Here is a 24,975-nt window from a genome sequence, read left to right as displayed (position 1 = left end):
AGCGTTCTCTGGAGTTTTCTCGTTTCAGGATGGTGAGTAATGTTTACTTGGAATGATCTCATTGACGGGTTTACACTTATATTATCAGTCTGCTTATATCGCAAGTTCACAAGGAATTTAAAGTCAAAGAAAACGCCAAGAATATCGATATGGTGAATATCGATATTCAATATCGATATGGTGAATTTTCTTGGCGTTTTCTTTGCTTTTAAATTCCTTGTGAGTTTACACTTGTATAATACAAGGTTTGGGGTTCATTCGGCAGGTCTCTGGCATATGGTTATGTGTGCTTTTTTTGCTGCAATTTTAGTTTTAGTAGCAACGCAGCATGCAGATTAAGACATTCTATATATGACAATATTCTCGTACTTTGATAACATCATGCATCCTCATGCAATGTTCACCATCAATCAGTTGTTCTTGTGACCACATCAGCCTTTTATCGCTTTTGCACATACATTTATGTCATCATACATGATACATATCAGTTGTACAAGCAATAAATAGGTACATCACTATCATCTGTATGTGCCAGTTAGAAATGCAAGCAATACCTTCAACACTAGCTGTATATATGTTGAATAATTCTATCTCATCGGCTTTATGTTGAACATGTAAATCCAAATAATGCTATTCATGTCATAATTCCTCATCAGCTGTACATGTGTGCTGTTTATGTGTACACTTGATGTATATATCTTGAATAATTTAACTTTATCAGCTTCATGTTGAATATGTAGATCCCAAATGCTGCTGTCCACATCATATTTCCTCATCAGCTGTACGCGTGTGCCAGTTTCGGGCATTGGCCATAAGCGCAGCGTGTGAAGGCACCAGCGGGGGCCTGGCAAGTGTCACATACGGTGCGGGGTGCCGCCTTCAGTTGTGTTGTGATGCCGCCGTACAGTTCTGGTCTCTTATACACATCTAGATGTGTATAAGAGACAGGTGCTGCTAGTGTCAATGAACTATAACGAAACCTCTTATCACGAGCTCGTTTATCTTCTGCTTCAGCCTGCTTCATAACATCATTCCAGTTTAACTGCTTGCCTAGTTTCATCATCTCCTTCATATCTTGACGCTGACGCAACTTTTCATTGAACCACTCTGGTACAAGTAGTGAATATTTCTCAAGCATTTTCTTGACACAGAGTTTCTCATCTCTGGGATATGCCTTTCTTGCCACTTCTCGCACGCGCAATCCTAAGAGTTTAAATGACTCCCCCTCATTCATGGTCATGGTTTTCAACACTCCTTGCCAACGTTTGGTGCCATGTACTTCCCGTGACTTATCCCACTCCAGAAGTTTCTCCTTCAACATCCGATAGCACGTGTTTGGGCCATCAAATGCTTTATATGCAGCCAATGCCTCATTTTCCAGGAACTTNCACAAAAATATCCTTTACATTAACTTTAACATGATTAAGTTAGTGATGCATAGCAAATAGTGAGCACTCTACTATGATGTCAACACTGAAATTGATACATACTTTTGCTTTAATTTCGTACTTTAATTTCACATTACATTGCATCTCAGGAGAGGGGGGTGTGCAGGACCCCTAGTAGGGAAATCCTACTTCCTTGCAGTATCACTGAAATGGGCTTCCCACAACATACCCCCCCACCAGTGCACTCCTTGGTTGTAAAAATCAGACTGGGTAGGCAAAACATATGTATACATTCTAAGAAGAACTGCTCAATTCTTATATTCTAATGGTCTAATCATTACATTTGGCCAATTGACAGCAGACCCTGCGATGAAATCTTTGGGCAAACTGAATCTTCAGTATTTGCAGGCCAGGGAGCAGCAAGAACCCCAGTTATGTTTGTATTGCCACTGACTGCAGATGTATAGTCAGAGATCACTTCCCTTGGTGTCTTCTCTGAAGCGTTGAATTCAATACATGGGCTAGCCTCTGTACCACAACCATGGATCACTGAAATGCTGCCACACTTGCCAGGGGCACTTTGCTCTCCTGAAAACCCACAGAACAGAGTTGATTCTCTCTGTGCAATGAGGTCCTTTCCCAGTCGGTCAACTACCTTGCTCAAGAGCCTGATGGCTTGCTTCAACTCCCTAGTTTCTTGGCGGTGATGCAGGTCCTGTTTCTTTCTGCAGGACATCCCTAAATGAGGTCCATTGCATTTTGGACACCTGGGGTTACGCCTGCTATCAGGTCGATACCTTGGACACTCACGTCGCATGTGGTCACTACTACCACAGATGAGGCAGGCCCCTGCTGCAAACCAACAATCTTCTGTGAAGTGTGCTTTCCCGCACCAATCACAAAACCTACGGTAATCAGAAGTCCTTCCACTATTCTGGGAATACATGTTGCCTGCTCTGTGCCTTTGTGGAGAGTATACTTGCGACTCTGATGTAGCGTTTTGTAACTGGCATGTAGGAACCAATCCAGGCTCATGTAGTGGGCCACGAGAGAATGGGGGCCGCCTTGTTGTTCCCTTGCCAATCCAGACTTCTTCATTCTTCTTTGGTGATGGTGCTGCTAGTGTCAATGAACTATAACGAAACCTCTTATCACGAGCTCGTTTATCTTCTGCTTCAGCCTGCTTCATAACATCATTCCAGTTTAACTGCTTGCCTAGTTTCATCATCTCCTTCATATCTTGACGCTGACGCAACTTTTCATTGAACCACTCTGGTACAAGTAGTGAATATTTCTCAAGCATTTTCTTGACACAGAGTTTCTCATCTCTGGGATATGCCTTTCTTGCCACTTCTCGCATGCGCAATCCTAAGAGTTTAAATGACTCCCCCTCATTCATGGTCATGGTTTTCAACACTCCTTGCCAACGTTTGGTGCCCTGTACTTCCCGTGACTTATCCCACTCCAGAAGTTTCTCCTTCAACATCCGATAGCACGTGTTTGGGCCATCAAACGCTTTATATGCAGCCAATGCCTCATTTTCCAGGAACTTCCCCAGCTCCATGGCACATTCTCTAGGTCCACCATGGAACTTGGAGTTGAAGTATCTTTCAAAATCCTGCAGGTACTTCTTTAAACTCTGATGCCCTTCTGAGTTAAATGGGGGAGGAGTTACAACACGGTAATGTGATGAGCGCCTGGGTTCTGGCAGCATACACGACTTGTCTGATTCTATGTCAGAAGAATCACTACTTGTGATCACCAGCTCATCCAGTGTAATAATACCCCCATCTGAAGATGAGTCCTGATAGCAGGCACGTCGTGTGGCAGCTGGGTAACTTGCTTTGGGCTTCTCTTTTTCAGAGCCACACGATTCAGACGAGGAAAAACCCGGGCGTGATCTTCTTTTCTTGTTTTTCAGCCTTGGTGATTCTCCATAATACTGCTCAACAGTTGGAACTTGCTTCCCTTCGAGTTGAACCTTCCTCCAATAAGTTGTCTGCATCATTGTATTGAAAAATGTCCTCCACTGGCAATAGGGCAGAGCCACTATTGGAAAAAGTGTATGAGGAAGTTCTAAAATGTCAGGAACACCCTGCAACAATTTTGTCAGATGGGCAGCCATAGAATGCGATTTCTCTCCATTCCCCAGAGTCTCCAAATCACCACTAGGCAGGAACACCTTCTTAATCATATCTATTGAGTAAAGCATTGTTTCAGGGTCATCTATCTCTACAATGCTGCCCTCTAGAAAGTGCCCTCTAATATGATGTTCATTTAGTTTCAGGAAGAGCGATTGAAGGTTAAACAGGTGGACAGTATTATCACTGCCAGAGTCACAAAGCTCATCACATCCCTCCCTTAGGTAGGGGCAATGCTTGGCTTTGATTGCTGGGCTAGCTCTGACTGGGTTTTCTCCAGCCTCAACTTCCTGATGATGTTGACCCAGTTGGGACTCACCACCCATGTTTGGGTTAATAATGCAGTTTCTGATACTGGATGACTTAAATGCAAAACCTGCATCATTTTTATCTGACTCTGTACCCAAGGAGGACCAAGCTCCCCCCGAGCCAGCCCCACGTGCCTCGGCCTGCATACTGGTTGTGATTTGGAAGAAGTAAGGGAGCAGTGAAACAGTTGAAGGATAAGCAGAAGTGACAGAGTATGTTGAAGGGACAGAGGTCCCTGTTTGGGCGCCAATGTTGTAGAACTATATTTATTGTGTTACCAGCCACATTTTGGGCCTGAGGGTGTTTGCTGCAAGGGTGTCAAGAAAACAAGGAATTGGTGATGGTCTCCACCTCCCCTACAACCATCCCAAACCACCTTTTTATTAGAATTTTCCTTGTGTTTATTTAACAATTTATTGAACAATACAACAAAAGAACTAAGTATATACAGTGAACAGAGAAGAAAAAGAATAAGCGCAAAACCGAGGCACGGGGGTCTATAACCTTGTATAATGGTATTTTCAAGTTTGCCTGCTTTACCCAGTCTGAAAAGCAAAAACAGATTAACATGATAAACCTAAGGAGTGCACTAAATCCATAAAAATATCCTTTACATTAACTTTAACATGATTAAGTTAATGATGCATAGCAAATAGTGAGCACTCTACTATGTCAACACTGAAATTGATACATACTTTTGCTTTAATTTCGTACTTTAATTTCACATTACATTGCATCTCGGGAGAGGGGGGTGTGCAGGACCCCTAGTAGGGAAATCCTACTTCCTTGTAGTATCACTGAAATGGGCTTCCCACAACAATGTAGTTGCGATGGCTGTGAGAGCTATATATGAGCACCCAAGCATATGTGCTCAGAGCCACCAGATCCACGTGCCGTAGCAAGCAGTTCTGATGCCTGTGAGATTGTATATTTGAGCACCCAAGCATACACGCTCAGAGCCACCAGAACTAAGCACTGTACCTCCAAGTTTGGACTATTGTGAGCACAAATTTGGGCTCCCAAGCATACGTGCTCAGAGCAAGCTAAACTACTCAATGTAGTGAGTGATATCTGAATGCTTATGTTGAGAGCCTCATGGGCCTAATGATGGATAACAAAGCAGCTTGTGATAAATCATTTTAAATAAACAGACTGCATCATTAGTCTAGCCAACAGAACTATGCGATATAGCGCATATCAAATCCAAACCCTGTCACTAAACCCAATCCAACCAAACCCATCTCAGTATCCCAGTGCAACCCGAACCAATTCAACCTCGCCCAATTCATCCCAACCAAATTCAACCTAACCCAATCTAACTGAACCCAACCAAATCAAACTGAACCCAACTCAATACAACCCAACCCAAACCAATGCAATTATAACCCATTTAATCCAAGCCATTACAACCCAAACCAATTAAACCCAACCCAATTGGTCATAATTCAAATAAACCCAATACTTCCCAGTGCAACCCAATTCATCCTAACAAAATTTAACCCAACCCAATTAAACCAAAACCAATTCAACACAATTGAAATAAATCAAATTCAACCCCACCTAACTCAATTCAACCAAAATTCAACTAAACTCAACCCAATCAAACCATATTCAACCAAAACCAATTCATCCCATTCTAACTTGATTCAACCCAATTCAACCACACCCAACCCAATTTAATTCAATTTAATTTAATTCAACCTAAATCATTTCTTTCCAGCCCAATTCAAGCCAACCTAATTCATTAAAATTAAATAGACTGAATTAGAATGCATCAAGTTTTTATTAGATTGCATTAGGTTTCATTACAAGGCATAAGATTGCATTACCTTGCATTATGTTACATTAGATTGAATTAGAACGCATTAGATTGCATTAGGTTACATTATGCAACATTAATTTGCATTAGATTACATTATGCAACATTAATTTGCATTAGATTACATTAGATTACCTTATGTTACTTTAGAACACCATAGATCACGTTAGAACGCAACAGACTGCAATAGATCGCAATATAACTCAATAGATTGCATAAGAACGCAACAGATTGCGTTAGAACGCAATAGATCATGTTAGAACACAACAGATCGCGTTGGAACACAACAGATCGCGTTAGAACAATAGATCGCGTTAGAACACAACAGAACGCAATAGATCGCGTTTGAATGCAACAGATTGCGTTAGAAGGCAATTAAGCGCGTTAAAACGCAATAGATCGTGTTAGAACGCAATAGATCGCGTTAGAACGCAACAAATCGCGTTAGAACGCAATAGATCGCGTAAGAACGCAATAGATCGCGTTAGAACGCAATAGTGATCGCGTTAGAACGCAATGGATCGCGTTAGAACGCAATAGATCGCGTTAGAACGCAATAGATCGCGTTAGAACGCAATAGATCGCGTTAGAACGCTATAGATTGCGTTAGAATGCAATAGATTGCGTTAGAACGCAATAGATCGCGTTAGAACGCAATAGATCGCGTTAGAACGTAATGATCGCGTTAGAACGCAATAAATTGCGTTAAAAGACAATAAATAGCAATAGAAGGCAACAGATTGCATAAGAAGGTAACAGATTGCGTTAGAACTTGTAAGATTGCATTAGGATACACAAGAATGCATTAAAACTTATTGAGGCATAATTTGCTTTCAACAAATTATGGAAACGGAGATGAGTTTCATCAGCAGTAGCATTGGGCATGCCAGATGTATGCATATTATGATCAGGAGACAGATACAAGCAATCAAACAAGCTGGAGATGCGCGCTGTGACGGCAGGACTGATCGAGCAATCCATAGTTTATGATTGGTCATGGATGGCCGAGCTATAGTTTATATTGGCCATGGACGCCGATTTAGGGTCAAGGTGGCTGATGAAGAGTTTGAAAGGACGCTGATATTTCGAGCTGAAAGGCTCTACTTTACAGCCTAGCAATCTTCAAGGAAATGTTTTGGGTTAACTTGTTATTACGTTCTGCAGGACTTTTTGGCATAATTTTTTAGTCTTTAATAATTATTCCACTTTTCAGTACATTCACAGAGCAGTGATATAAAGTTACAATGAATTCTAAAAAATCTAAAAAGAATCGCCATGAAGTTGCAGCTCATGTGCAAGAAACCATTGAAAATGAAGGCCTGGAGGAAAGGACTCCAGTTGGCAAGAGGAAGCTGAACCCTGATGACAGTGGCAGCAAAACAAAAAAGAAGAAAATGTCTAAATCAAGTCCCATCAAGAATGTTCCTGAGACACCTGCTTCCAACTCATTTGAAGTCAACTCAAGTTTTCCCCAGTTATCAGGCTCTTCTAAGCATAAAAAACAACACAAACTTGATCAGAAAGCTGCACAAGTTTCGAGCGTGGATGAAGAAGATAAGGGAGATGATTGTCTCCCAAGCCAAGATAGCAGTGAGTAATTCACAACTGCTGAGCTGTTTTTATTCATATTATGGAATATGGAACATTCAGTATCTCATGCTTGAATTTGATCAGATATATATTGCTCATTTTTACAAAGGTTTTTCTACATTATGAAAGTTTTTGATATATTGAATTGGTGTAACAGTTTTTATAAAGCATTCCATTTTATCTATCAAAAAGAAACAAAGCTTAACTTAAATTATCATAATAATGTTCGATAATTTATTGTTTATTTACAGGCCCCAAATGGACTGCTGATGCTATTGATGAACTTCTGTCTTCAATGACAGAATACTTCAAATTGAAACCTGATGAGAGCTGTTCATTCAGGTCTGCTTTTTTGATGTACTATTATAATTTTCTTTAACAGGAGCTAGAATGCAGTGCTTGAATTTCTTTTTGATATTTAAAAGCAAAGAAAATTCTATGCAAATTTTTAATACCATAGCTTTAAAAATGAGTTTTTGTGGAATTTTATTTAATTTTAAATAAATAGTAAATTTGCAATTGAAGCAAACAAGTGACAAAAGTTCTCTTTGAAGTATTGTGCAAAATTTCTAACATCTTTTATTTCTGTCTTAGCCTGTTTGCATTAATGTTAAGTTGAATGTCAACTTAAATACTTACATTGTTGTAGGAGATACAGTTTATCATTGACCAAAATGTGTTGAATCATTTACCTAATCATTGAGCTATTTTGTGGACTGTCATTTTAGAGCAATGTAGGTTATTCATAACCCTTTTTTAATGGTGCCTAAAATCTTGAACAATAATAAGCATAAACCAGTCACTCTTGGATTGAATTCTGAAATTTTTCCTGAGCTATAAATAACTGAATTTTAGAATTACTCCATTTCACAGTTTTGATCAAGCCAAAAATAAAATAGATTTGAATGGGAACAAGCGTGTTTATTGTTCTGACTTGTTGAGCTATAGTGCAATATCTTAAACGTTCAAGTTTCTAGAATAGTTATGTGCTAAACGCCAATGTAATGTGAATAATTGGTAGGTAGTTCTTGTGATACGTAGGTATGTGTGCACTTTTTTATGCATGACTGTTTATATTACAGAGTGCGCCTGAAAAAGATTAGTTGGGGGAATTTTCCCTCAAAGTTGACTCCTCCTCGCACAGCAGATGAATGTTTGCAGCAGCTCCAGGTTATGTTTGCTGATCTCAGCACAATTAGGTAAGCTATGATGGTCAAGGTGTGGTAGGTGCCACAAATTCATCACAAAATTTACTCACAAAAGATAACTTGCATTTACATTCAAATTTTGCTGGTAATTTGCAGCAAGTGCCTTTGCCCTCTGATATTTAGATTGAAAGATGAGAATTGAACAATTACATTAATAGTAATTTAATGTGATTTGTAAAGGTGTTTTAAGTGTAAATTTTGTATTACAAAATGGTAGGTGTTACTGAAAGTTGATCTTGCAGAATGCAGATAATATATTTCCAGATAAGATCAACTTTCGTATTATGATATGGAAAAGATAGGAATATATTTCCTATTATGATATTATTTCCTTTCAAATTATGTGCAGAAAGATATTTCCTTTCTCTTCACATAATTTTTTGGCTGTTTGTTTCTGAAATTCTAACATGTTACTTGATTTGTGTATATTTAGTATCTATTTATAGGTATGCTAAAGATTAATTTTTTTCTTGTTTGTCATCAGGAACCTGACTGAAATGATTGCACAATATAAAAAAGCTCGCCCTCAAAAGAAGAAGAAGATTTTTGTGAAGCAACCCTTTGCACGTTTCCAAGCTGAAAGAAAGGAGGAAATCAAGCAGAGAGGAGTGAGTGCTACTGTCCAGTAGAAAAATCGCTATCTCTCAATTTAGCTCTCTATGTTTACCACCTAATAGCAAACAGAAACACTACAATGTAGTGTTTCTGTAAGGTAGTTCTTAAGGCCTTAAAGTTTGATGAATCTTTCTTAGTTGAAATAAGTGATTTCAAATCAACTATTTATTCAAGAAAAATAAATAAATATAGTTAGATGAAATGGGGAGCTAAAATCAACTCTATATTCCAGAATGGAATGAATAATTATTTTTTAATTTGGCAGGTAATATCTCTTGGATATTATCTGTCATTAGCTGAGCCATCTTTTAATGTTAAAAAGTCGTTGCTCTATCCTTCTCTTAAAGGTTGCGTTACAGACTTGATTTCCAGAATGTTGATTTGTTTCAATTGGTTCATGGCTTCTGCCATTTAAATAAAAAATTTTTCCCTTGAGTTTATGCATCGAGTAAGAAATAGCTGCATTTACATTCAGAGACAAGGTATGCAAACGCACCAAAACTAGATCTGTGATTTGACATTCATCTGCATTCTTCATCCCATTGTATGAGTTGTAACTCCACTTGTCAAGTATAAGGAAGTTATTTTTATGTTTCATGAACTTCAATTTCAAGTCTGAGATTTCTTGATCATTTATATATTCTAGTTTCTGTCCTATGCAAGTCAATCATTTTTAATTAGTTCTTTTAAGGTATTTTCAAATTATTGAAGACTTCCATGCTCTAGCTTTGGGAAGTGGTGGTTGTTTCTTGCGATTCTCAGGAGCCCTGAATCTCAAGTTTTGTTCATCAACGGAATAGGCTCAATGGAATGTGAGCTGCAGCTATCATAATGAGATTTGATGCGGTCTTAGTTAGGTTCTTGTTTTATTTAAGCCACAGGAATCTTTGAAAAATTACGCCCTTGTGATCGTTAATGGGATGCAGTTCGTGGTTAACTGTATAGTATTCCAAACAAACTCACAATACTATATACTTTAATCCAGTAAAGTACTGATCCTCTTTTTCTATGTTCTAACAAGTGTATAACCTTTATCATTAACTGCTATGGACTGTACATATTAATTGGTGATCTGCATTTCCAGGGCAACTTCTTGACAACGGCAAGAGCCATGTATGCTGAATTGCCGGAAGAAGAGCGGCTGAATCGTTACGTGTTACCTTACCAACAAGAACTTGCCGAAAAATCGTAAGCTTGATATTTTTCCTTGTAACTACTTGGATTAGAATCCAAAGACATTTGACTTGTTGGGGTATTAGTATTCTGTGAGCCTTAACGGCCTGTTTGTCCTCTAAGTTGGGAGCTAGCATCTTGGTATGAAGACACTACGAGGAATTGACTTAGAGTTCACCTATCAATTTGTTCTGTTCATAGGAAAGCTTGGGATGTGATTGGGTAATAACAGTTATGATAATCTGTTTTTTAGTTATATCATTTATCAACTGGCAATGGGGAATAGAAGTGAAACAAACATTGGTGTAATCACCACAAAAATAAGTGTTTGCAAGTGTTTTGACTTTTGAGCCGTGATACAAATTTTATAATTGAATTGCAGCAGTGATGAATATTGTATGATTTGATTGTCCCCAGAGGAATGCAGGGTAAATTGTTCAGGGATACAAGCATCAAGACTCACTCCGCGCTCCATGTGAGTATTGTTGAATTTATCATTGTTAGCTTCCTCCTGCCCTTCACAGTTATTCCTGGTATAGTGACTCATTTCTGTTACTTCAGCTGCCCTGACACCTGGCACAGAAATTGTTATTCTTGTTTTACTCCATTGACCCGACTCCGGTTAGAATGTTATCAATACTATTTGTGCAAAACTCAGCTCCTCTCACCCATTAACAAAATTGTGAACACTGTGATGAGAGCAAGAACTGAATTAAAATGTGCACTTCAGCGATATAAGAAAGAAAGTGAATTCAATTAATTTTCTCAGTTTTGATGTTCTACTGCGAAATTGAAATTCAACATTAATCAATTATTGCGATAATTGGTCGGAAAATTAGTTTCATAGCTGTCTTCTGATCTATTCTGTCATTGATTGTTCATGTTCTATTCCTTTCCTGCTCTCATGTTTCTTATAGTTATGAGTGTAAAGAACGTACTAGGTGATGTATCATGACCACGTCCGCTGTCGGTGTTTCTTGTATCAATTATTTTTAATACTTGTTCAATGCGACGTCATAAATCAACGGTAAGTGTGTTTGTCAGGGCATTTTTTTTCTTAACACTCGCTAGAAATAATTACTAAATGTTCATTTGTTAAATATTCGTTTGTTAAATGTTCCTAGGAATACAGAGTTCTATCCATTTCCCTAAAGCGATTCTAGCAGAAGAATGACGGGAGAGACCATTCTAATACTAATATTAAAAAATCAACTGATAGGGTAGCGAGATTACGTAAATAATTGATGTTATAACAGAAACAAGTGAGTGCCAGAGTAGCGAGACGAGGTCTTGACTAATACCAGTGGTCCATTCATAGTCGCAGCTTATGTAGGCAGTCTATCATGATGTGATTGATGTCACTAGGCGTCAGCTCTTGATTGGGCGTCAACTTAGATGATAACATTCAAATGAACAAACTGTTCTGCATATATTAGATTCATGCTATACATTTTTCGATGTTCTAAAATGCTGCAATGATGTATTGCTTGACAAATTTAATGTTCTGGCTGAAAAGTGTGTTGAGATATTGGGGTTTATTGCCACCAGTTTCACCGTTAACAATAAATTGTTTGATGTTCTGCCTGTAAAATGTGTTATGATATGGAGGTTTCTTGTCACCAGTTCTACCGAGAGAAGCACAAGGATCTTACAATCAAGGAGGCCAAGCTGCAGTACGCCAATCTCTCCGACAAGAAAAAAATGAAGTACATTCGTCGCAGTTACAATGAGTTCAAAAGATTGAGTGTGAGTAACTGAGTAATAACATGCTCGTGAAGTTTTACTCATTTCATTCTTGTAAGAGGCCTCAAAATTCCAATAGAAACGAATTGAAACTAATGTTGTTTTGTGCTTTTTTTTTGCAGTGCACAAAGTTATGTGCTCTTGAGCTCCTTTGCAAAATTCTGATGATATTCCTTTTTGTGTAATTTCTTTCAATGACTCTTCATTTCTAAATGTTTGAATATTATCAACTTATTATCTCTTCCTTCATAGTTAACTTATATTTCTTGCTTCATAATACGAATCGTTGTGTATGAAGTTTTTTTATATACAGGAAGAATTTAATGAGGCCAAGAAGAAAACCACTGATGAGATCAAGCCGCCGTTTTGCCAAATCCGTAAAAACGATTGGCTTATGCTCCTCAAGTAAGCATTGTTTTTAGTAGGAAATATCCTAGGTGTTGTAACTGTCAGAAGTTTTGGAATGAACAGTTTGCATCTTTTTAAAACGTGCGAGGTTCTATGATTGCATTACTGGCATAGAGAGACAGTTTGAGTTGTAAGAACTCGCCTAACCGCAAAGCAGTCACACCTTTGTAATAGATATAGATCTTACATTAATTTAACCTTCCACACGCGAAATAATGTTACTTGCCCTCATTTTGCATGTTCAAATATTCTATCAAAACAGCTGTGCGCAGTGGATGAACAGAAGTAATCTCTGTGATAAACAGAATTTTATTTTTTCAAGTACTTGATTATTTTATGGCATTCTATATCATTGTCATGTATAGTTTTTTCATTGAAATTTATTCCAAGACTAAAACAACTCCTGGTGTATGCCAAATTTTTTATTTTCTCTCCATCGTTAATATGGAATTAGGTTCTACAACATATCCACATTTTTTCGCTTTGATATTTTATGTAATCTTGTAACGTATTGTATTCCTTTGAAGATCCGAGGGTATGCCGGTCATGGAAGTAAAAGGTCCTAAGGATCTCTTTTTGCGGGACCCCGACAACGCAAATGCAGAAAACCTCTCACATGATGCCTTCATGAAACACCCTAACAAGAAGATCTATTGCAACGAATATATTCGGGTAACCAGCAAATTGGCATTAATTTCAATCTAGCCTTAATTTTTCATTTTTTAGCTGCTGCAGTAAACTCCATCCTTTCCTCCATCACCTTGAAAGATATTTTTATTAACCAGCTTCATTCACTTAACTCTCACTAACACATTTTTACTCGAAACGGAATGACCATCGATCATCCAATTCTGTTAAATATTTTATTAATTCAGCTTGCTTATTGGGATTTATCGTTACATTCTTGGTATTTACGTCATAAAGATGAAACTTTTGGTGCAGTTTATCTTATTAGTTATGGAGATGGTTGTTAAGCATTCAAGCGGTTGTTAAGCATTCAAGATTGCATCGGATTGTGCTGACATGACGACTCGGACTATAAAAATTTGCAAATACTCATTTTACTACTATTTTTGCAGATGCAAGAAGACTTCAAAACCAAGTTTGAAGCTTGGATGCCAACAGTAAAAGACGATTTACTGAAGCCGCCTGCCGCAGCATATTACAAGGTAAAACGTATTTGTTGATTAGGCATTTATTTTACCGGATGGAAGACCAATACAATTTTAGTGGCGTGATTTTTATATTATCTTCGCAATGCTTCCGTCATCCTGACGTAATATTAATGTTAATTATTTTGCTGAATCTTAGCATCATTCCTATGGTAAAAGAAGAACGACCTTCGTAGAATCAAATTACAATCGTATTATTACAAGCATCTTGTGTATCATATTATATATACAATCTTAAACGACATAAAACTTAAATCCCTGAGTTGCCGAACAGATTCTCGCGGTAATGAGACGGAAATGAGACTGCTAGGAAGTTTTCCTTGAAGTGTCAAGGTTTTGCTGTAGCATCACGCCTAATATGCCGTGTCTGGTCACATTCATTTTGCCCAATAATTTTGCTCTTTTCCAGGATGTCATGAATATCAAAGTACCAAAACCAAAACAGGAAAAAACCAAATCACCAAAACGGAACGTCAGTGCCGCCAAGAAAAAAACTGCAGTCGTTTCGAAGGTGAGAGCTTAATTTTGCCTTAATCTGCTAGTGCACTTGAACATTTCTCTCTAGTGCTGTAAAAATATGAGCGTTCAAAAAACTGTCAAAATTTATCAGAGAAAAAACAACCTTACAATTTTTCGTGCCCGAATTCAATGTTATGCACACAACGTGTTTTCAGATCGCATCGAAGGTGCGAGAGTTGGAAGACAGCTTTGTGGAGTCAGGAATGCTTGGAAATTTCCCAGGAGAACCCAAGATTCCTCCACTGACAGTCAAGGACTGCTTTGCTCATTACTACAAATCGAAACATCCAGAAAACACTCCGAAAGATATTGCCATTGCTTTCAAGAAGCTTGAGGAAAGCCAAAAGGTGTCCCTGGAAGAAGCTGTAGAATCATCGAAGAAGAATTTCTTAGAGAAAGTGAAAAAATTTGTGGCAGATCTGTCATTGATGGAGCGTAAGATTTACATTGGCCAAAACAGGGTAAAATTTGTCAAAATGTTTCTTGGAAACGATATTTTTGAAGATGATTACCCGTGTTCTGAGTATCCGCCTTTCAAGAAGCCCTCCAAGAAGAACAGTTTAAGTGAGCCTTCTAGTGCAGGTAAGACGCTTACATTATTGGATATGTGGAAGCCCCAAAAAAATTCCGAAGTGACAGATGACGACCACCAGCCATGCACGTCTACACCGCTTGCTGCTGGTAATAGTCGGAAACTCGCCGGAAAGGAGCACAAACGTTTGATGAGTTCAAACAAATCGCCGCGATTAGCTTCTCCGTCCAAGAAAAGTGAGCAGGCAATCAATCGGAGCAACAACAGCAGTAGCGGCAGTTCGGTGAAAGAGTCGGATTCTGAGGACACGGATCAAGGATTGACACCACCTGCGCAAACCAAGGTAATTCCCTCCCTCTCGCGTACCTCGTCACCTACTTCATACTCAGATAGGGACTCGGAAGATGATTCGGACGAGGAGTTGCCTACTAGAACAGAAAATGATTCTGTATCTTGCCAACGTTCTAAATTAGGATTGAGCAAGTCTACGCTTGGCTTAATTTCAGCATCAAGTCCAAGGAAGACGTCATTTACGATGACAAAAAATGAATCTGCGTCCAGCGAACGTTCAAAAGCTGGATTGAGCAAGTCTACACTTGGCTTGATGTCGGCGTCAAGTCCAAGGAAAGCGTTAGCTACTGCGATACAGAATGAATCTGCGCCCAGTGGACGTTCAGAATCTGGATTGAACAAGTCTTCTTTCGGTGTAATGTCGACCTCAAATTCGAAGCAGAACAAGAAAAGGAAGCTGGAAAATAAGTCAGTGAATGGCTCAGGTAATCTTGCTTTGGCCCAAAAGAAACTATGTAATTCAGGGAGAGATAAAGACATCGCTGAAAGACGCATCTCCCTTTCAAGGAATTCATCTGACTTGTCATCCGAAGAAGATAAACCTGCAAGTCCCGAACGCAAAGTGACAAATTTGAGCCATCAAAGCGTTAGAAACAATTCTTCTGGCGCATCTGACTCGTCATCCGAGGAAGATGAACCTTCAAGTCCTGAACGCAAAGTTACAAAATTCAGTGACAAAAACGTAAAAAAAAACCCTCGTAGCGATAGTGAAGACTCGAATGAGTATAGTGACGAAGAGCTTGTCCCGGCGTGGGGCAGTAAGTGACCACACATCCAATTTTAATGAATTTTTTACAATTTTAGGTTACCGATAATAAGAATTGCTGTCAATTTTTCTACAATCAATCTCAATATAATCTCTCAAATTTCAAAATTAAACTCAATAATTAAAAGTAAATCTGTCCGAAATTCTGAAAGGTTTGATGTTGGAGAGTGTGGAGCTAAATTTGTCGTGTAAATGTTATTTTAATAAAATTAAAATATGAAATCAGTTGGTCTAGTGCTTTCTACACGTGAGTCGTTTCGAAAAAACAATTTATTACTTTTTCAGTTGTTAATAACATAGGATGATAGGAAGTATCCCTAGCTTCGACTTCTTGTTATGATCACTTGATGCTTGAGAAAAAAATAGCCGGGGCGTTCCACAAATTTTGACAACAAGTAGCAGGTCAATGAAAGGACGAATGAAAAATAACTTTACTTTGTTCAATACTTGAGTTACATGAAACGATACCATGGGAAGGACTAGTTTCTGTACGTGAGTAAATCTGTTACGTATTTGCTAGAGTTCCCAAGCTAATGTGAAGGCCGCCTAACAGTCCACGTTTGTTCACATTGACACTTTCGATGTGTATCATTGTAATAGTTAAGCTTCCGGGCCTATACTTTCAAAAAAAGTTGCGAGATCGTAAGTTCATCCGCCAATCAGTGACGGCCTTTCAAGCAAAATCCGCCAATCATAGACAAGAAAATATAGCGTAATTACTTAAGTTCACTTTGCGAGTTTTGGGAGTATCGCCCCAGTTCAGATTTTTTCTAAATCTGAAATTAATGCAGGCAGAGTATGTGACCCGGCTCTTGAAGATTAAAATTTTATCAGTTTGCGACGTTGTTAATCTACGTTTATTGTTTGGATTGCTGTAAGTCCATTAAGCTCATAGCATGAAATGTTTAAGGTGTAAATCAGCCACTGATTTGAACGATACATAGTAAGAAAACTGTACAGGAGTAACCTGATGTAGCATCTCAAGGTTTTTGCATCCATGAACGTTACTAGAGCTAGATTTTAGTTTAAAATATATGCTCTATGATGAGGGACTCGTTAGTTAGTCAGTCTAGTACAATAAACTATCCCTAGTTGATAGGCACATTTTTATTTGTTCGCTCATGATCAAGTTTGAAAATACCTACATCTAGATATGCTATTGCAGTACTAAAAATTTTTTGGTGCTGTGATGAAATAAAGTTTTGTGGTTTGTTGAAATAAAAGTCATGAGCGCGCACCTGAACTCAAGTTTCTAATAGTCCTCTTATCCCTGCAGCTGTGACCTGAAAAATGAAGAGTCAATAATGAAAATGTGAAGCAGAATTTGTTCAATAGGCCCTACATTGTACAGTAAACTGCGTTACCAAAATTTCAATTCAAATATCTGTCACAATAAAGTGGCACGCTGCAACCAAAAGGAAAATATTGGCTCTTCATTAACAATAAAATTTTGACGTCAGATGCTTACAAATTAATTATCTTAAATAATATCATGATTTCTAACATAGTTATTAGAACGAACGGTAACTCGTGAATATACCAGACCAAGAGAACAAAAAAAAAAAATAATTGTCTTTCGTCTATAAAGAGCTCTGCGATATCCACAATGCCACAACCTGAAACCGTGGCCGTGAAATTTGGTTAAGTTACTGACAGTGTAGTTTAGTTAAAAAAATATTTATTACATACGAACTCATCATGACATGCCTTGCTATTATAAGACCAAGCTTGGCTATCAGTTCACTTTTATCTTGGCTGGCAAGAATGAGTGTCGCGTCTGAAATAAATTTTTTGACGTTTTTGAAAATCAAGGAGCATTTTTTGTCTTCTCCAAGGTGTTAGATTTTAACAATTATTCGTGGAATGCTGCAGGCCGAAGCAAGTCGTGACAAACAGAACATACTTCCTACGAGTGACGATTCGAACGTAATTTTCAATTTAAATTATAATTTGAATATTCAATACATCTCATAGCTAATTTATCATGAAACTTTGTGAAATGTTTCAAGCACTTCCACACGTTATGTATGACCTGATTAATGATGTGCATCAGCGCGTTACTCAGCTTTAGTTATTAAAAACACTGAAATGGGATAAATTACCGCATAAGAACAGGAAGCAGTGGCTTTATGGGGAGACTTGAGAAGCGTTGCATTCCTTCTTCCGTGCTGCCAGCGAAGCAACAGACGAATAGTAGCGCAGTGCCCCCAACTCTCCCCCAGGGCGGGCGTCAACGTGGCGTTCGTTTCACGCCTAGTAGTCACAGACTCGCTGACAGAGATTGTGTCACTCCGCGCACCGCTCAATTTACGTTTTAGATTCTCCTTGTTTGGGCTCGAATTGAGATCTCTGCCTTCAGTCATCTCTTCCTCATGAGGGGTGGCAGTGCGCCGACGTTTTTCATCGTCCGATACGCGGTCATTCAGACACTCGGAATTTTTCATGAGTTTAGAGTCAATATGTGCGATGCGAGTCGTCATTTGATTGGTGACAACCACCTGAAAAAGTTGAAGCAATTCGGTGTTTGTTGAAGCTGCCTTATAGGCCGGTGGCATGAATTAATAAATCGTGCATGAGAGAAGCATTGTCTAGCATAAAAAAAGAGAGCTCAGCAAACTGAAAGAAAATTATATCAACCGTGGTTTTAAAAGTCTTGCTACTTGAATTGAAACAAAACTTCAGATCATCATTAGGTACGGTAATAAAAATGATGCAGCAACTGCGTTTGGCGGGGGTATCAGTGGATCATTTGCTCATTTCTTTAAAATACGAAAACATATATTTTATCATTTACCAAAAGTTTTGCAATCCATATGTAAGGCTTCAGTTGAATAAACGCAAAGAAGATAGTTGGAATCCGACAGATGAAGTAACTCCTCAATAACGAACGGTGAAATTACCAACCGCGACTCGATGATTCGTTGCTAGTTGGATAAGATCTTGAGTAATGGAGCACAACTGGCTTGTTCGAATCCTGCAATCAAAGTTACGTGATTTCTGCAGTTAATCGGTTCAGGAGAAACTTCTTCTACAGCATAGAAGAATGGACACGCTTGCAGAAGATTATTCAAATTATTACATTCAAAAATGAATTAATTATTCTAGAGACAAAGTGGTGATCCATTCTTAGCTGAACTATTAAGAGATTTTGAAACGAAACGAAAGTCGGATCACTTTTTCTACACCTGTTGTCGTGGGTGTCGTGACGAAGGTGGAATGCGATGGAGTCAATGATGACGATCCTCACCCGAGGATGTTTGGAAATAAATTCAGGCAACAGCTTAACGCAGGAAGCCACACTGAGTTGTGACAGGCATCTGAAACATCGGTAAGTTATGAATGACTATGCAGTGACATTTTATTTCGTTTGTCAAACTGTTAATGGGTGCTGAACCCTGGAAAGGAGGAGCGCAGCAAATTCGAGACTTTTTGGCCAAGTTTACTGTTCTATTAATATTATATTTGGCAAGGGCTATTTGTATATTAACTACGATATGGTTGAGTCAGCCTCACGCAAATAGCGAATGCTGAGCCTATTTTCCCTGTTGGCTTTTTATCTCGTATTAAAAGTTAACATTTATTCATTTTACATAATTTACAATGAATAGTTGTGATGTCGATTGTAGATATATACAAGAGTAGAATGTGAGCATAGCTGTTCAGCATTCCCACAAAAATGCTTAATATTTCTAACATTAAAAAATACACATTAAAAATTACGTATTAAATTATCGTTAAAAACAGATCTTTGATGGAAAATATTGCTGGCAGTTTATAACCTTTAAGTTCTAACTAATAAATCATAAGCATAAAAATTCAACTTAATTGGAACAAACATTCGTACCTTCAAATAATTCTGATTAATTTCTAGACTGCCAGCTTTTCTTATTTGTTTGGTGATGGAGCATTTTGTATTTTACGTTCATTATATATTTTCTTCATTTGAGGACACATTGCTTAACATTAAACGCAAAGCAAGAAAAACAAGCACACAGTGAACTACTATAGCCTAACAATGCTAAAACAATCACACTTGTTCATGTACGGATATACCAAGGTTCATTAAATAACAATGGAAATTAATTTGATCACAGATTTAAAGTACCGGAGTGAAGAAGACACGTGTATATTATCCTCAGAAACCAAAGTTTAAAATACTGGAACCAACCTGAAATAATGTACATTCTTCAGTATGGACTCTGAGGTAAAGGAGGACCCATTTTCTTCCTTGTCTTGATTCTGATAAGCATCAGATGAACGGAGTTGATCACAGTGAGATACAGCTGAGTCAGCAATTTCTGGAGAAAAAAAAATATTGTACAAAAAATAAAGAATTACGTGCATTGCTAGTTCAATATAGCCGTGACTACTGAACCAATATCTAATTAATTAATAGCTATTTTGTAAATAATTTAAAGACCTGTTGCAAGGGTCAGTAATGGAATAAAATTTTATCAAATTCAATTCTGAGCACAAGTAAATAATATCGGATATTGCTGAAAAACGAACTTTGATTCTGAAGCCAATAGAAACTATCATTTGTATAACAAATGAAACTATCATTTGTATAACAAATGAAACTATCATTTGTATGACAAATGAAACTAGCATTTGTCTTACCAAGTAGTCTGGATGCAATGAAGCTGCCCTCAGCATCTATGAATACAGCTTCTCCCTCCATACCATGGCACCACTTCGGCAGCTGAACACTGACACTCAACTGTAAACTAAAGTCAAACCCATCAATAAACTTTAATCTTGAGATTCAAGAAAGTTCCAAATTAATGATCACTTCCGTTGTGAAGCATTCAAGATGATTGGAGTTACACTCGAAGCTTTAAAACTAAGAGCATCTTATTTACCTTATTGTTGTACCAACTTTATTAAAATACAATTATGTCATTACAGGTTTGTTATATTTTCTTATTGGGTATTACACTTCTGCATCTCAGAACAATTTTCTCGAAATTAACTAGGATAACGAAAGGAGAAATTTCTGGGATAAAAATAACAGGACAAAGCGAAAACATTTTCCCAGAATAAAGGTATGAAACGCTGTAATACTTGTGTCCCGGGCTCTGAAACTTTTGTCCCAGTAATTATGAAACTATATGATAGATAGGTATAACGCAGACCGAGCGGCTGACACAGTGCCGCCCATCAGCCGCTTAGGAGAGTGCGGAAGGGCATTCTCAAGCCCTGCAACGTGCTACAAATCAAAAGTGGCATCTAGGAATATTTGAGGTGCAAAGGAAAGGCAAGACCCATGACGACCAAAGTATAAACCAGGTATACCGTACGCAAATTGTTATTACACAACTTTGTCACAAGGTATGCACTAAGTGGCAAAATTTATGAGGTCAATGATGGCAACACATCGAGCATGCATAGATATACTCTCTTCTGCTAACGCTGGTGAGCTCTAAGGCTGGACAAACATAAAGCCGGGCAAAAAAGAGACTTTATTATGCATTAAATGAACTTGAGAACATTGCAATGAAGATAAGGCTTCATTGTATTTTAATAACCAAGGCCCGTTTGAGAATGATAGATTAATAGGATGTAAGTTACGATGTCCGCTTATCAAAGCTACAGTTTACACACCAGCACATCATTGTAGGAAGTCTCTCGTGACATAACCACCTGTAGCCTACCGCAGATGAGTTAATAAGTCCCAACCAATCAGCATCTCCTGCTCTTTGAACTTCTGCATTTGGCATCTCAGTCATTCAGTTTTAAATAATGCATTTTTAAAACGATGCATAATTATTTCCCGGGCAGATGTCTTTTTCGCAAAAACTTGTTGGCTGGACATAGGCTCACAATGAGCAGCTACTGGCCTCTACTTGCTGTTGAAGCAGGCAGTACCCCTGTACACGAGGCCATTAGCCTGATAATTGGTGACGATTAGAACTGACCATAGCTTCCATAAGAAGCAAAGTAGCACAAAAGATTGCATCGATTTCTACCGTGGAGTCTTGCTATTAATTAGATATATTCAAAATTCCAAGCTGATTCATTCAGAATTAAGAGACTTATGAGCTTTTCAGTTGCACAAAATTTTGCTTTTTCCGATTTTAATCAAAAACGAAATGACATAAAAATATGTAATAGGTAATTTTTTCTGCTGCGCATTTAAAATAATTAGTTGTGTTTTCAATTTCACTCTGGCCTATCATATTTGCTAGATGGGCAACAGCAATATCATTTTACATAGTAATATACCTGGAACATTGTAAACCAACAAAATTTTAATTGGATAATGTGTGAAACAATTCATTATTTAAATTTCAAATTAAGAATTAACCAGTACATCTTGTTATGTCTCCTTTCAACTGGGATGTCTTGTCTTGGTATTGTTGCAGAATTAACATAGAGATTTGAAAATTGTCACGATTATTATCCCTAACTGGGACGAACCTTGTCTTGTTTCAAGTGGGAAAATTGTCCAAATGCATTAGTCTATTGGATATGATGCATAATGGTGTTATTTTTCTCTGTAATTCCAGGATAAATTTACACCAACTTTGCCCTGCATGCTTATGATTTTGCTTCATACAATAATTAAGCAATGACTTAACATTTTTTTTTTCAGGGAGGGGGGCGAGCAAACTTCAGAGCTAAATTTCCAAAACTGTACTTCTGGTGTGCTCTAACTTTTACTTCTGATATGATGAGCAGACTGGGTGAGAGATAAATGATGAAATATAACTAGTCTCATATGAAAGGATTTTACCAACTCCAGTCAACCCACCAGAGTTGGGTCTTGCCAGCTCCTGGAGTGCCAACAACTTCAGTGAGGGCACCTAGAAGGACACCACCACCCAAAACCTCATCAAGTGAAGGACACAGGGTGATGATGTGACTCAATGATCCACCTTCCTGAAAAAAAACAAGCATTAAAATCAAATAAAAAAATTTTTCAACTCAAAATGAAAGCCCAGTGGCAAAAAAAAAAAAAAACAGTAAAATTCATTACTGCAATAGTACCTACAAGTTAATAAGAACTTATCGGAGTTTTTTCAACCATTACTAAAAAACCCAACAATTTTAGTAAGAAAGGCTTGCATAAAACAGTACAACATATGATGCTCATTTAGTCATAAACCTATAATCAAATAAAAGCTTGGGCTATCCTCTTCTCATCAATAGCATTAGCATCAAAACTAAATCATTCAAATACATCTTAAATTCGGATGAATTAGTCATTAAAACGATTGAAGAGTGATCATTTCAAATTAGATTCTATACAACCAATAAGAGAGAAAAATATCAGAGGCACAGCACTCACTTCTATCATATCAAGAACAGTTTGGCCAGCATTTTCTGAAGACACAGAGGAGCAAAGACGGAGAGCTTCACAACAGTCCATCAGGTTCAAGCCAGTCACTGAACAAAACAAAATATTCTAGATGAAGCAAAAAAAAAAATAATAATAATAAAAATAAAAATAGAGGAAATAGATGATTTTTGCATATACTATACCACAATTATATATTTTTTTAATATACAAATAATCTTCTTCATCTTAAATAATAATAAAGTTACCTTCAAAGACTGCTTGCATTCACCACTCACCTTCAGACAAATGTGTTGGAGAAAAATCTAGCAAGTCATGAACCTTAATGAGATTACACATATGAAGTCTTGCAGTAACTGAAGTAGGCAGTCCTAAAGAAATCAATGTCCTTTCCTTTTCCTTCATTGTTTGCAATCACTTGTAAATGGCTGTTCCCCACAAAATTTAACTATGTTATATTATTTATTTTATGTTATTATTTTTATTTATGTTATAGAAATTTTGGATAAAATGCAAGAATTATTCATGATAATGGCAAACAGATGGAATACTATCATGTCTCAATATTATGGAAATTAAACTTGTTGAAAAATATTATCATCACAAAAGCAACACCGTCAAACAGGGTAAAAAGGGACGGTTTTGAGCATTTTTTGTTAATAACTTCTTACCATGAAACATTTCAGAAACAAATTTAGGCTCATTTTATAGCTTTTTGTGAGGGCTATCCAATGGCATCTTAAAAAAAATCCATATGCTATTTGTAAGGTGCCAGATGCAAAATAAAACCGTCCCGATTTACCCCTGGGAACGGGTAATCCGGGACACTTGCAATAAAAGTTAATTTTAAAACGTTTGAAGCAAGCAGAGTGTACTCATCCATTACTAACAGTACTTTTAAGTCCTCCTCTTTCATTGTAGATGATGTAGATGTAAAATAAATGACATTTTCTGTGATTTTTACTCGTTTTTCCATTATTGATATTATATTACCATATTCACTAATTACCGTATTATTAATGTGATACTGTATTACTGCATGCATGGACATGCCATTGAGCATTGATAACGACCTTGTCCACTGCAAGCTTCATATCAGCAGCCATGTAGCATTACTTCTGTACCTATCTGTAAGCTTACAGGATGGTTTGTAATTTCGCACAATTTTAATCGAGTCAAGTGATTTCACTATAACAAAAAAGATTGTGAAAAACATACCTGAAACAGAAAATAATGTTTTAGTGACAACCATCATATGTTTTGGAAAAATAAATCATAGTTTAGGTCAATTACTTTTCATTCTATGATGCCCGGTGCACAATTATATATATAGTATTCTATGTACAATTTTGTGACAACCAATGATGCACTAATTTTTTTATAAGTGAATTTTTTCGCTGAGCAAGGTAAATGTAATCAAAATTTACAACAAAAATCAATTTTTTCGTTAACTGGAACCTTTGCTAACTGAGGTTCTACTGTAAATGCATTTTTAAGGGTGTCCCTAATTACCTAAGGGGGGTGTCCAGAGTGGCGAGTAGCCTCGCCGTGCGGAAATGGCTGCCATTTTTTTCAATGAGATAGGCAAATTCCGTCAATTATGTTTTCAAGCCAACACCTGGGTGCAATTTTTATGTAAGTAAAATTTTTTAATACGGCGAATATTTTTTTTGCTCTAGACCTTAGCAGAGGTACTTTTCCAAAATTGCACTGTTCACACTTTTTTTCAGCGATTTTTTAGAGATAGCAAATGTTTGATTTCTTGTCTAGCATTATACATAATAGATAGTAAAAATGTTGAAGTTTACGCCACTATTTTTAGTTTTGCAATATTTTGATTAGTTTAGCTGCTACAACATTTTAACGAAATGTGGGACGCGCGTCCCGATTTACCCCGCCCATCCCTTTTTACCCCATTTGACGGTATATATCTTGTAATTT

The 24,975-nt window shown here is 37.4% G+C and overlaps 2 protein-coding genes across 2 annotated transcripts; one reads left to right on the top strand and one right to left on the bottom strand.

The window, feature by feature from the left end:
- The first annotated feature begins 6,835 nt into the window (after positions 1-6,835).
- LOC108669422 lies at positions 6,836-15,959 on the top strand. The gene is made up of 12 exons (XM_018156752.2): positions 6,836-7,247; positions 7,499-7,589; positions 8,330-8,446; positions 8,940-9,063; positions 10,155-10,258; positions 10,661-10,718; positions 11,867-11,989; positions 12,300-12,391; positions 12,922-13,066; positions 13,474-13,563; positions 13,976-14,077; positions 14,241-15,959. Exons 1-12 carry the CDS (start codon positions 6,902-6,904, stop codon positions 15,732-15,734), a joined length of 2,886 nt encoding a protein of 961 aa, XP_018012241.1. The 5' UTR covers positions 6,836-6,901; the 3' UTR covers positions 15,735-15,959.
- A 440-nt stretch (positions 15,960-16,399) lies between these two features.
- Positions 16,400-23,480, bottom strand: LOC108669423 (DNA repair protein RAD51 homolog 3). Its single transcript, XM_018156753.2, has 9 exons — positions 23,313-23,480; positions 23,026-23,123; positions 22,489-22,616; positions 20,355-20,461; positions 19,903-20,032; positions 18,920-19,051; positions 18,639-18,708; positions 17,837-18,232; positions 16,400-17,017 (listed from the first exon to the last, which is right to left on the bottom strand). Exons 1-9 carry the CDS (start codon positions 23,437-23,439, stop codon positions 16,979-16,981), a joined length of 1,227 nt encoding a protein of 408 aa, XP_018012242.1. The 5' UTR covers positions 23,440-23,480; the 3' UTR covers positions 16,400-16,978.
- Positions 23,481-24,975: the final 1,495 nt, after the last annotated feature.

Source organism: Hyalella azteca, unplaced genomic scaffold (genome assembly GCF_000764305.2).
Source record: "Hyalella azteca isolate HAZT.00-mixed unplaced genomic scaffold, Hazt_2.0.2 contig15186, whole genome shotgun sequence".
NCBI classification, from domain to species: domain Eukaryota; kingdom Metazoa; phylum Arthropoda; class Malacostraca; order Amphipoda; family Hyalellidae; genus Hyalella; species Hyalella azteca.
Note: the sequence above shows the minus strand (reverse complement) of the source record. Positions and strands in the feature narration are given on the sequence as shown.

Coding starts and splice junctions, on each gene's coding strand:
- LOC108669422 (XM_018156752.2), top strand. CDS start 6,902: ATGAATTCTAAAAAATCTAAAAAGAATCGCCATGAAGTTGCAGCTCAT. Junction 9,064..10,154: donor AGGAAATCAAGCAGAGAGGA/GTGAGTGCTACT, acceptor CTGCATTTCCAG/GGCAACTTCTTGACAACGGC. Junction 11,990..12,299: donor ATGAGTTCAAAAGATTGAGT/GTGAGTAACTGA, acceptor TTTTATATACAG/GAAGAATTTAATGAGGCCAA.
- LOC108669423 (XM_018156753.2), bottom strand. CDS start 23,439: ATGAAGGAAAAGGAAAGGACATTGATTTCTTTAGGACTGCCTACTTCA. Junction 20,033..20,354: donor CATTGCATCCAGACTACTTG/GTAAGACAAATG, acceptor TTTTTTCTCCAG/AAATTGCTGACTCAGCTGTA. Junction 17,018..17,836: donor CTGCTTCCTGTTCTTATGCG/GTAATTTATCCC, acceptor TTCATTTTTCAG/GTCACAGCTGCAGGGATAAG.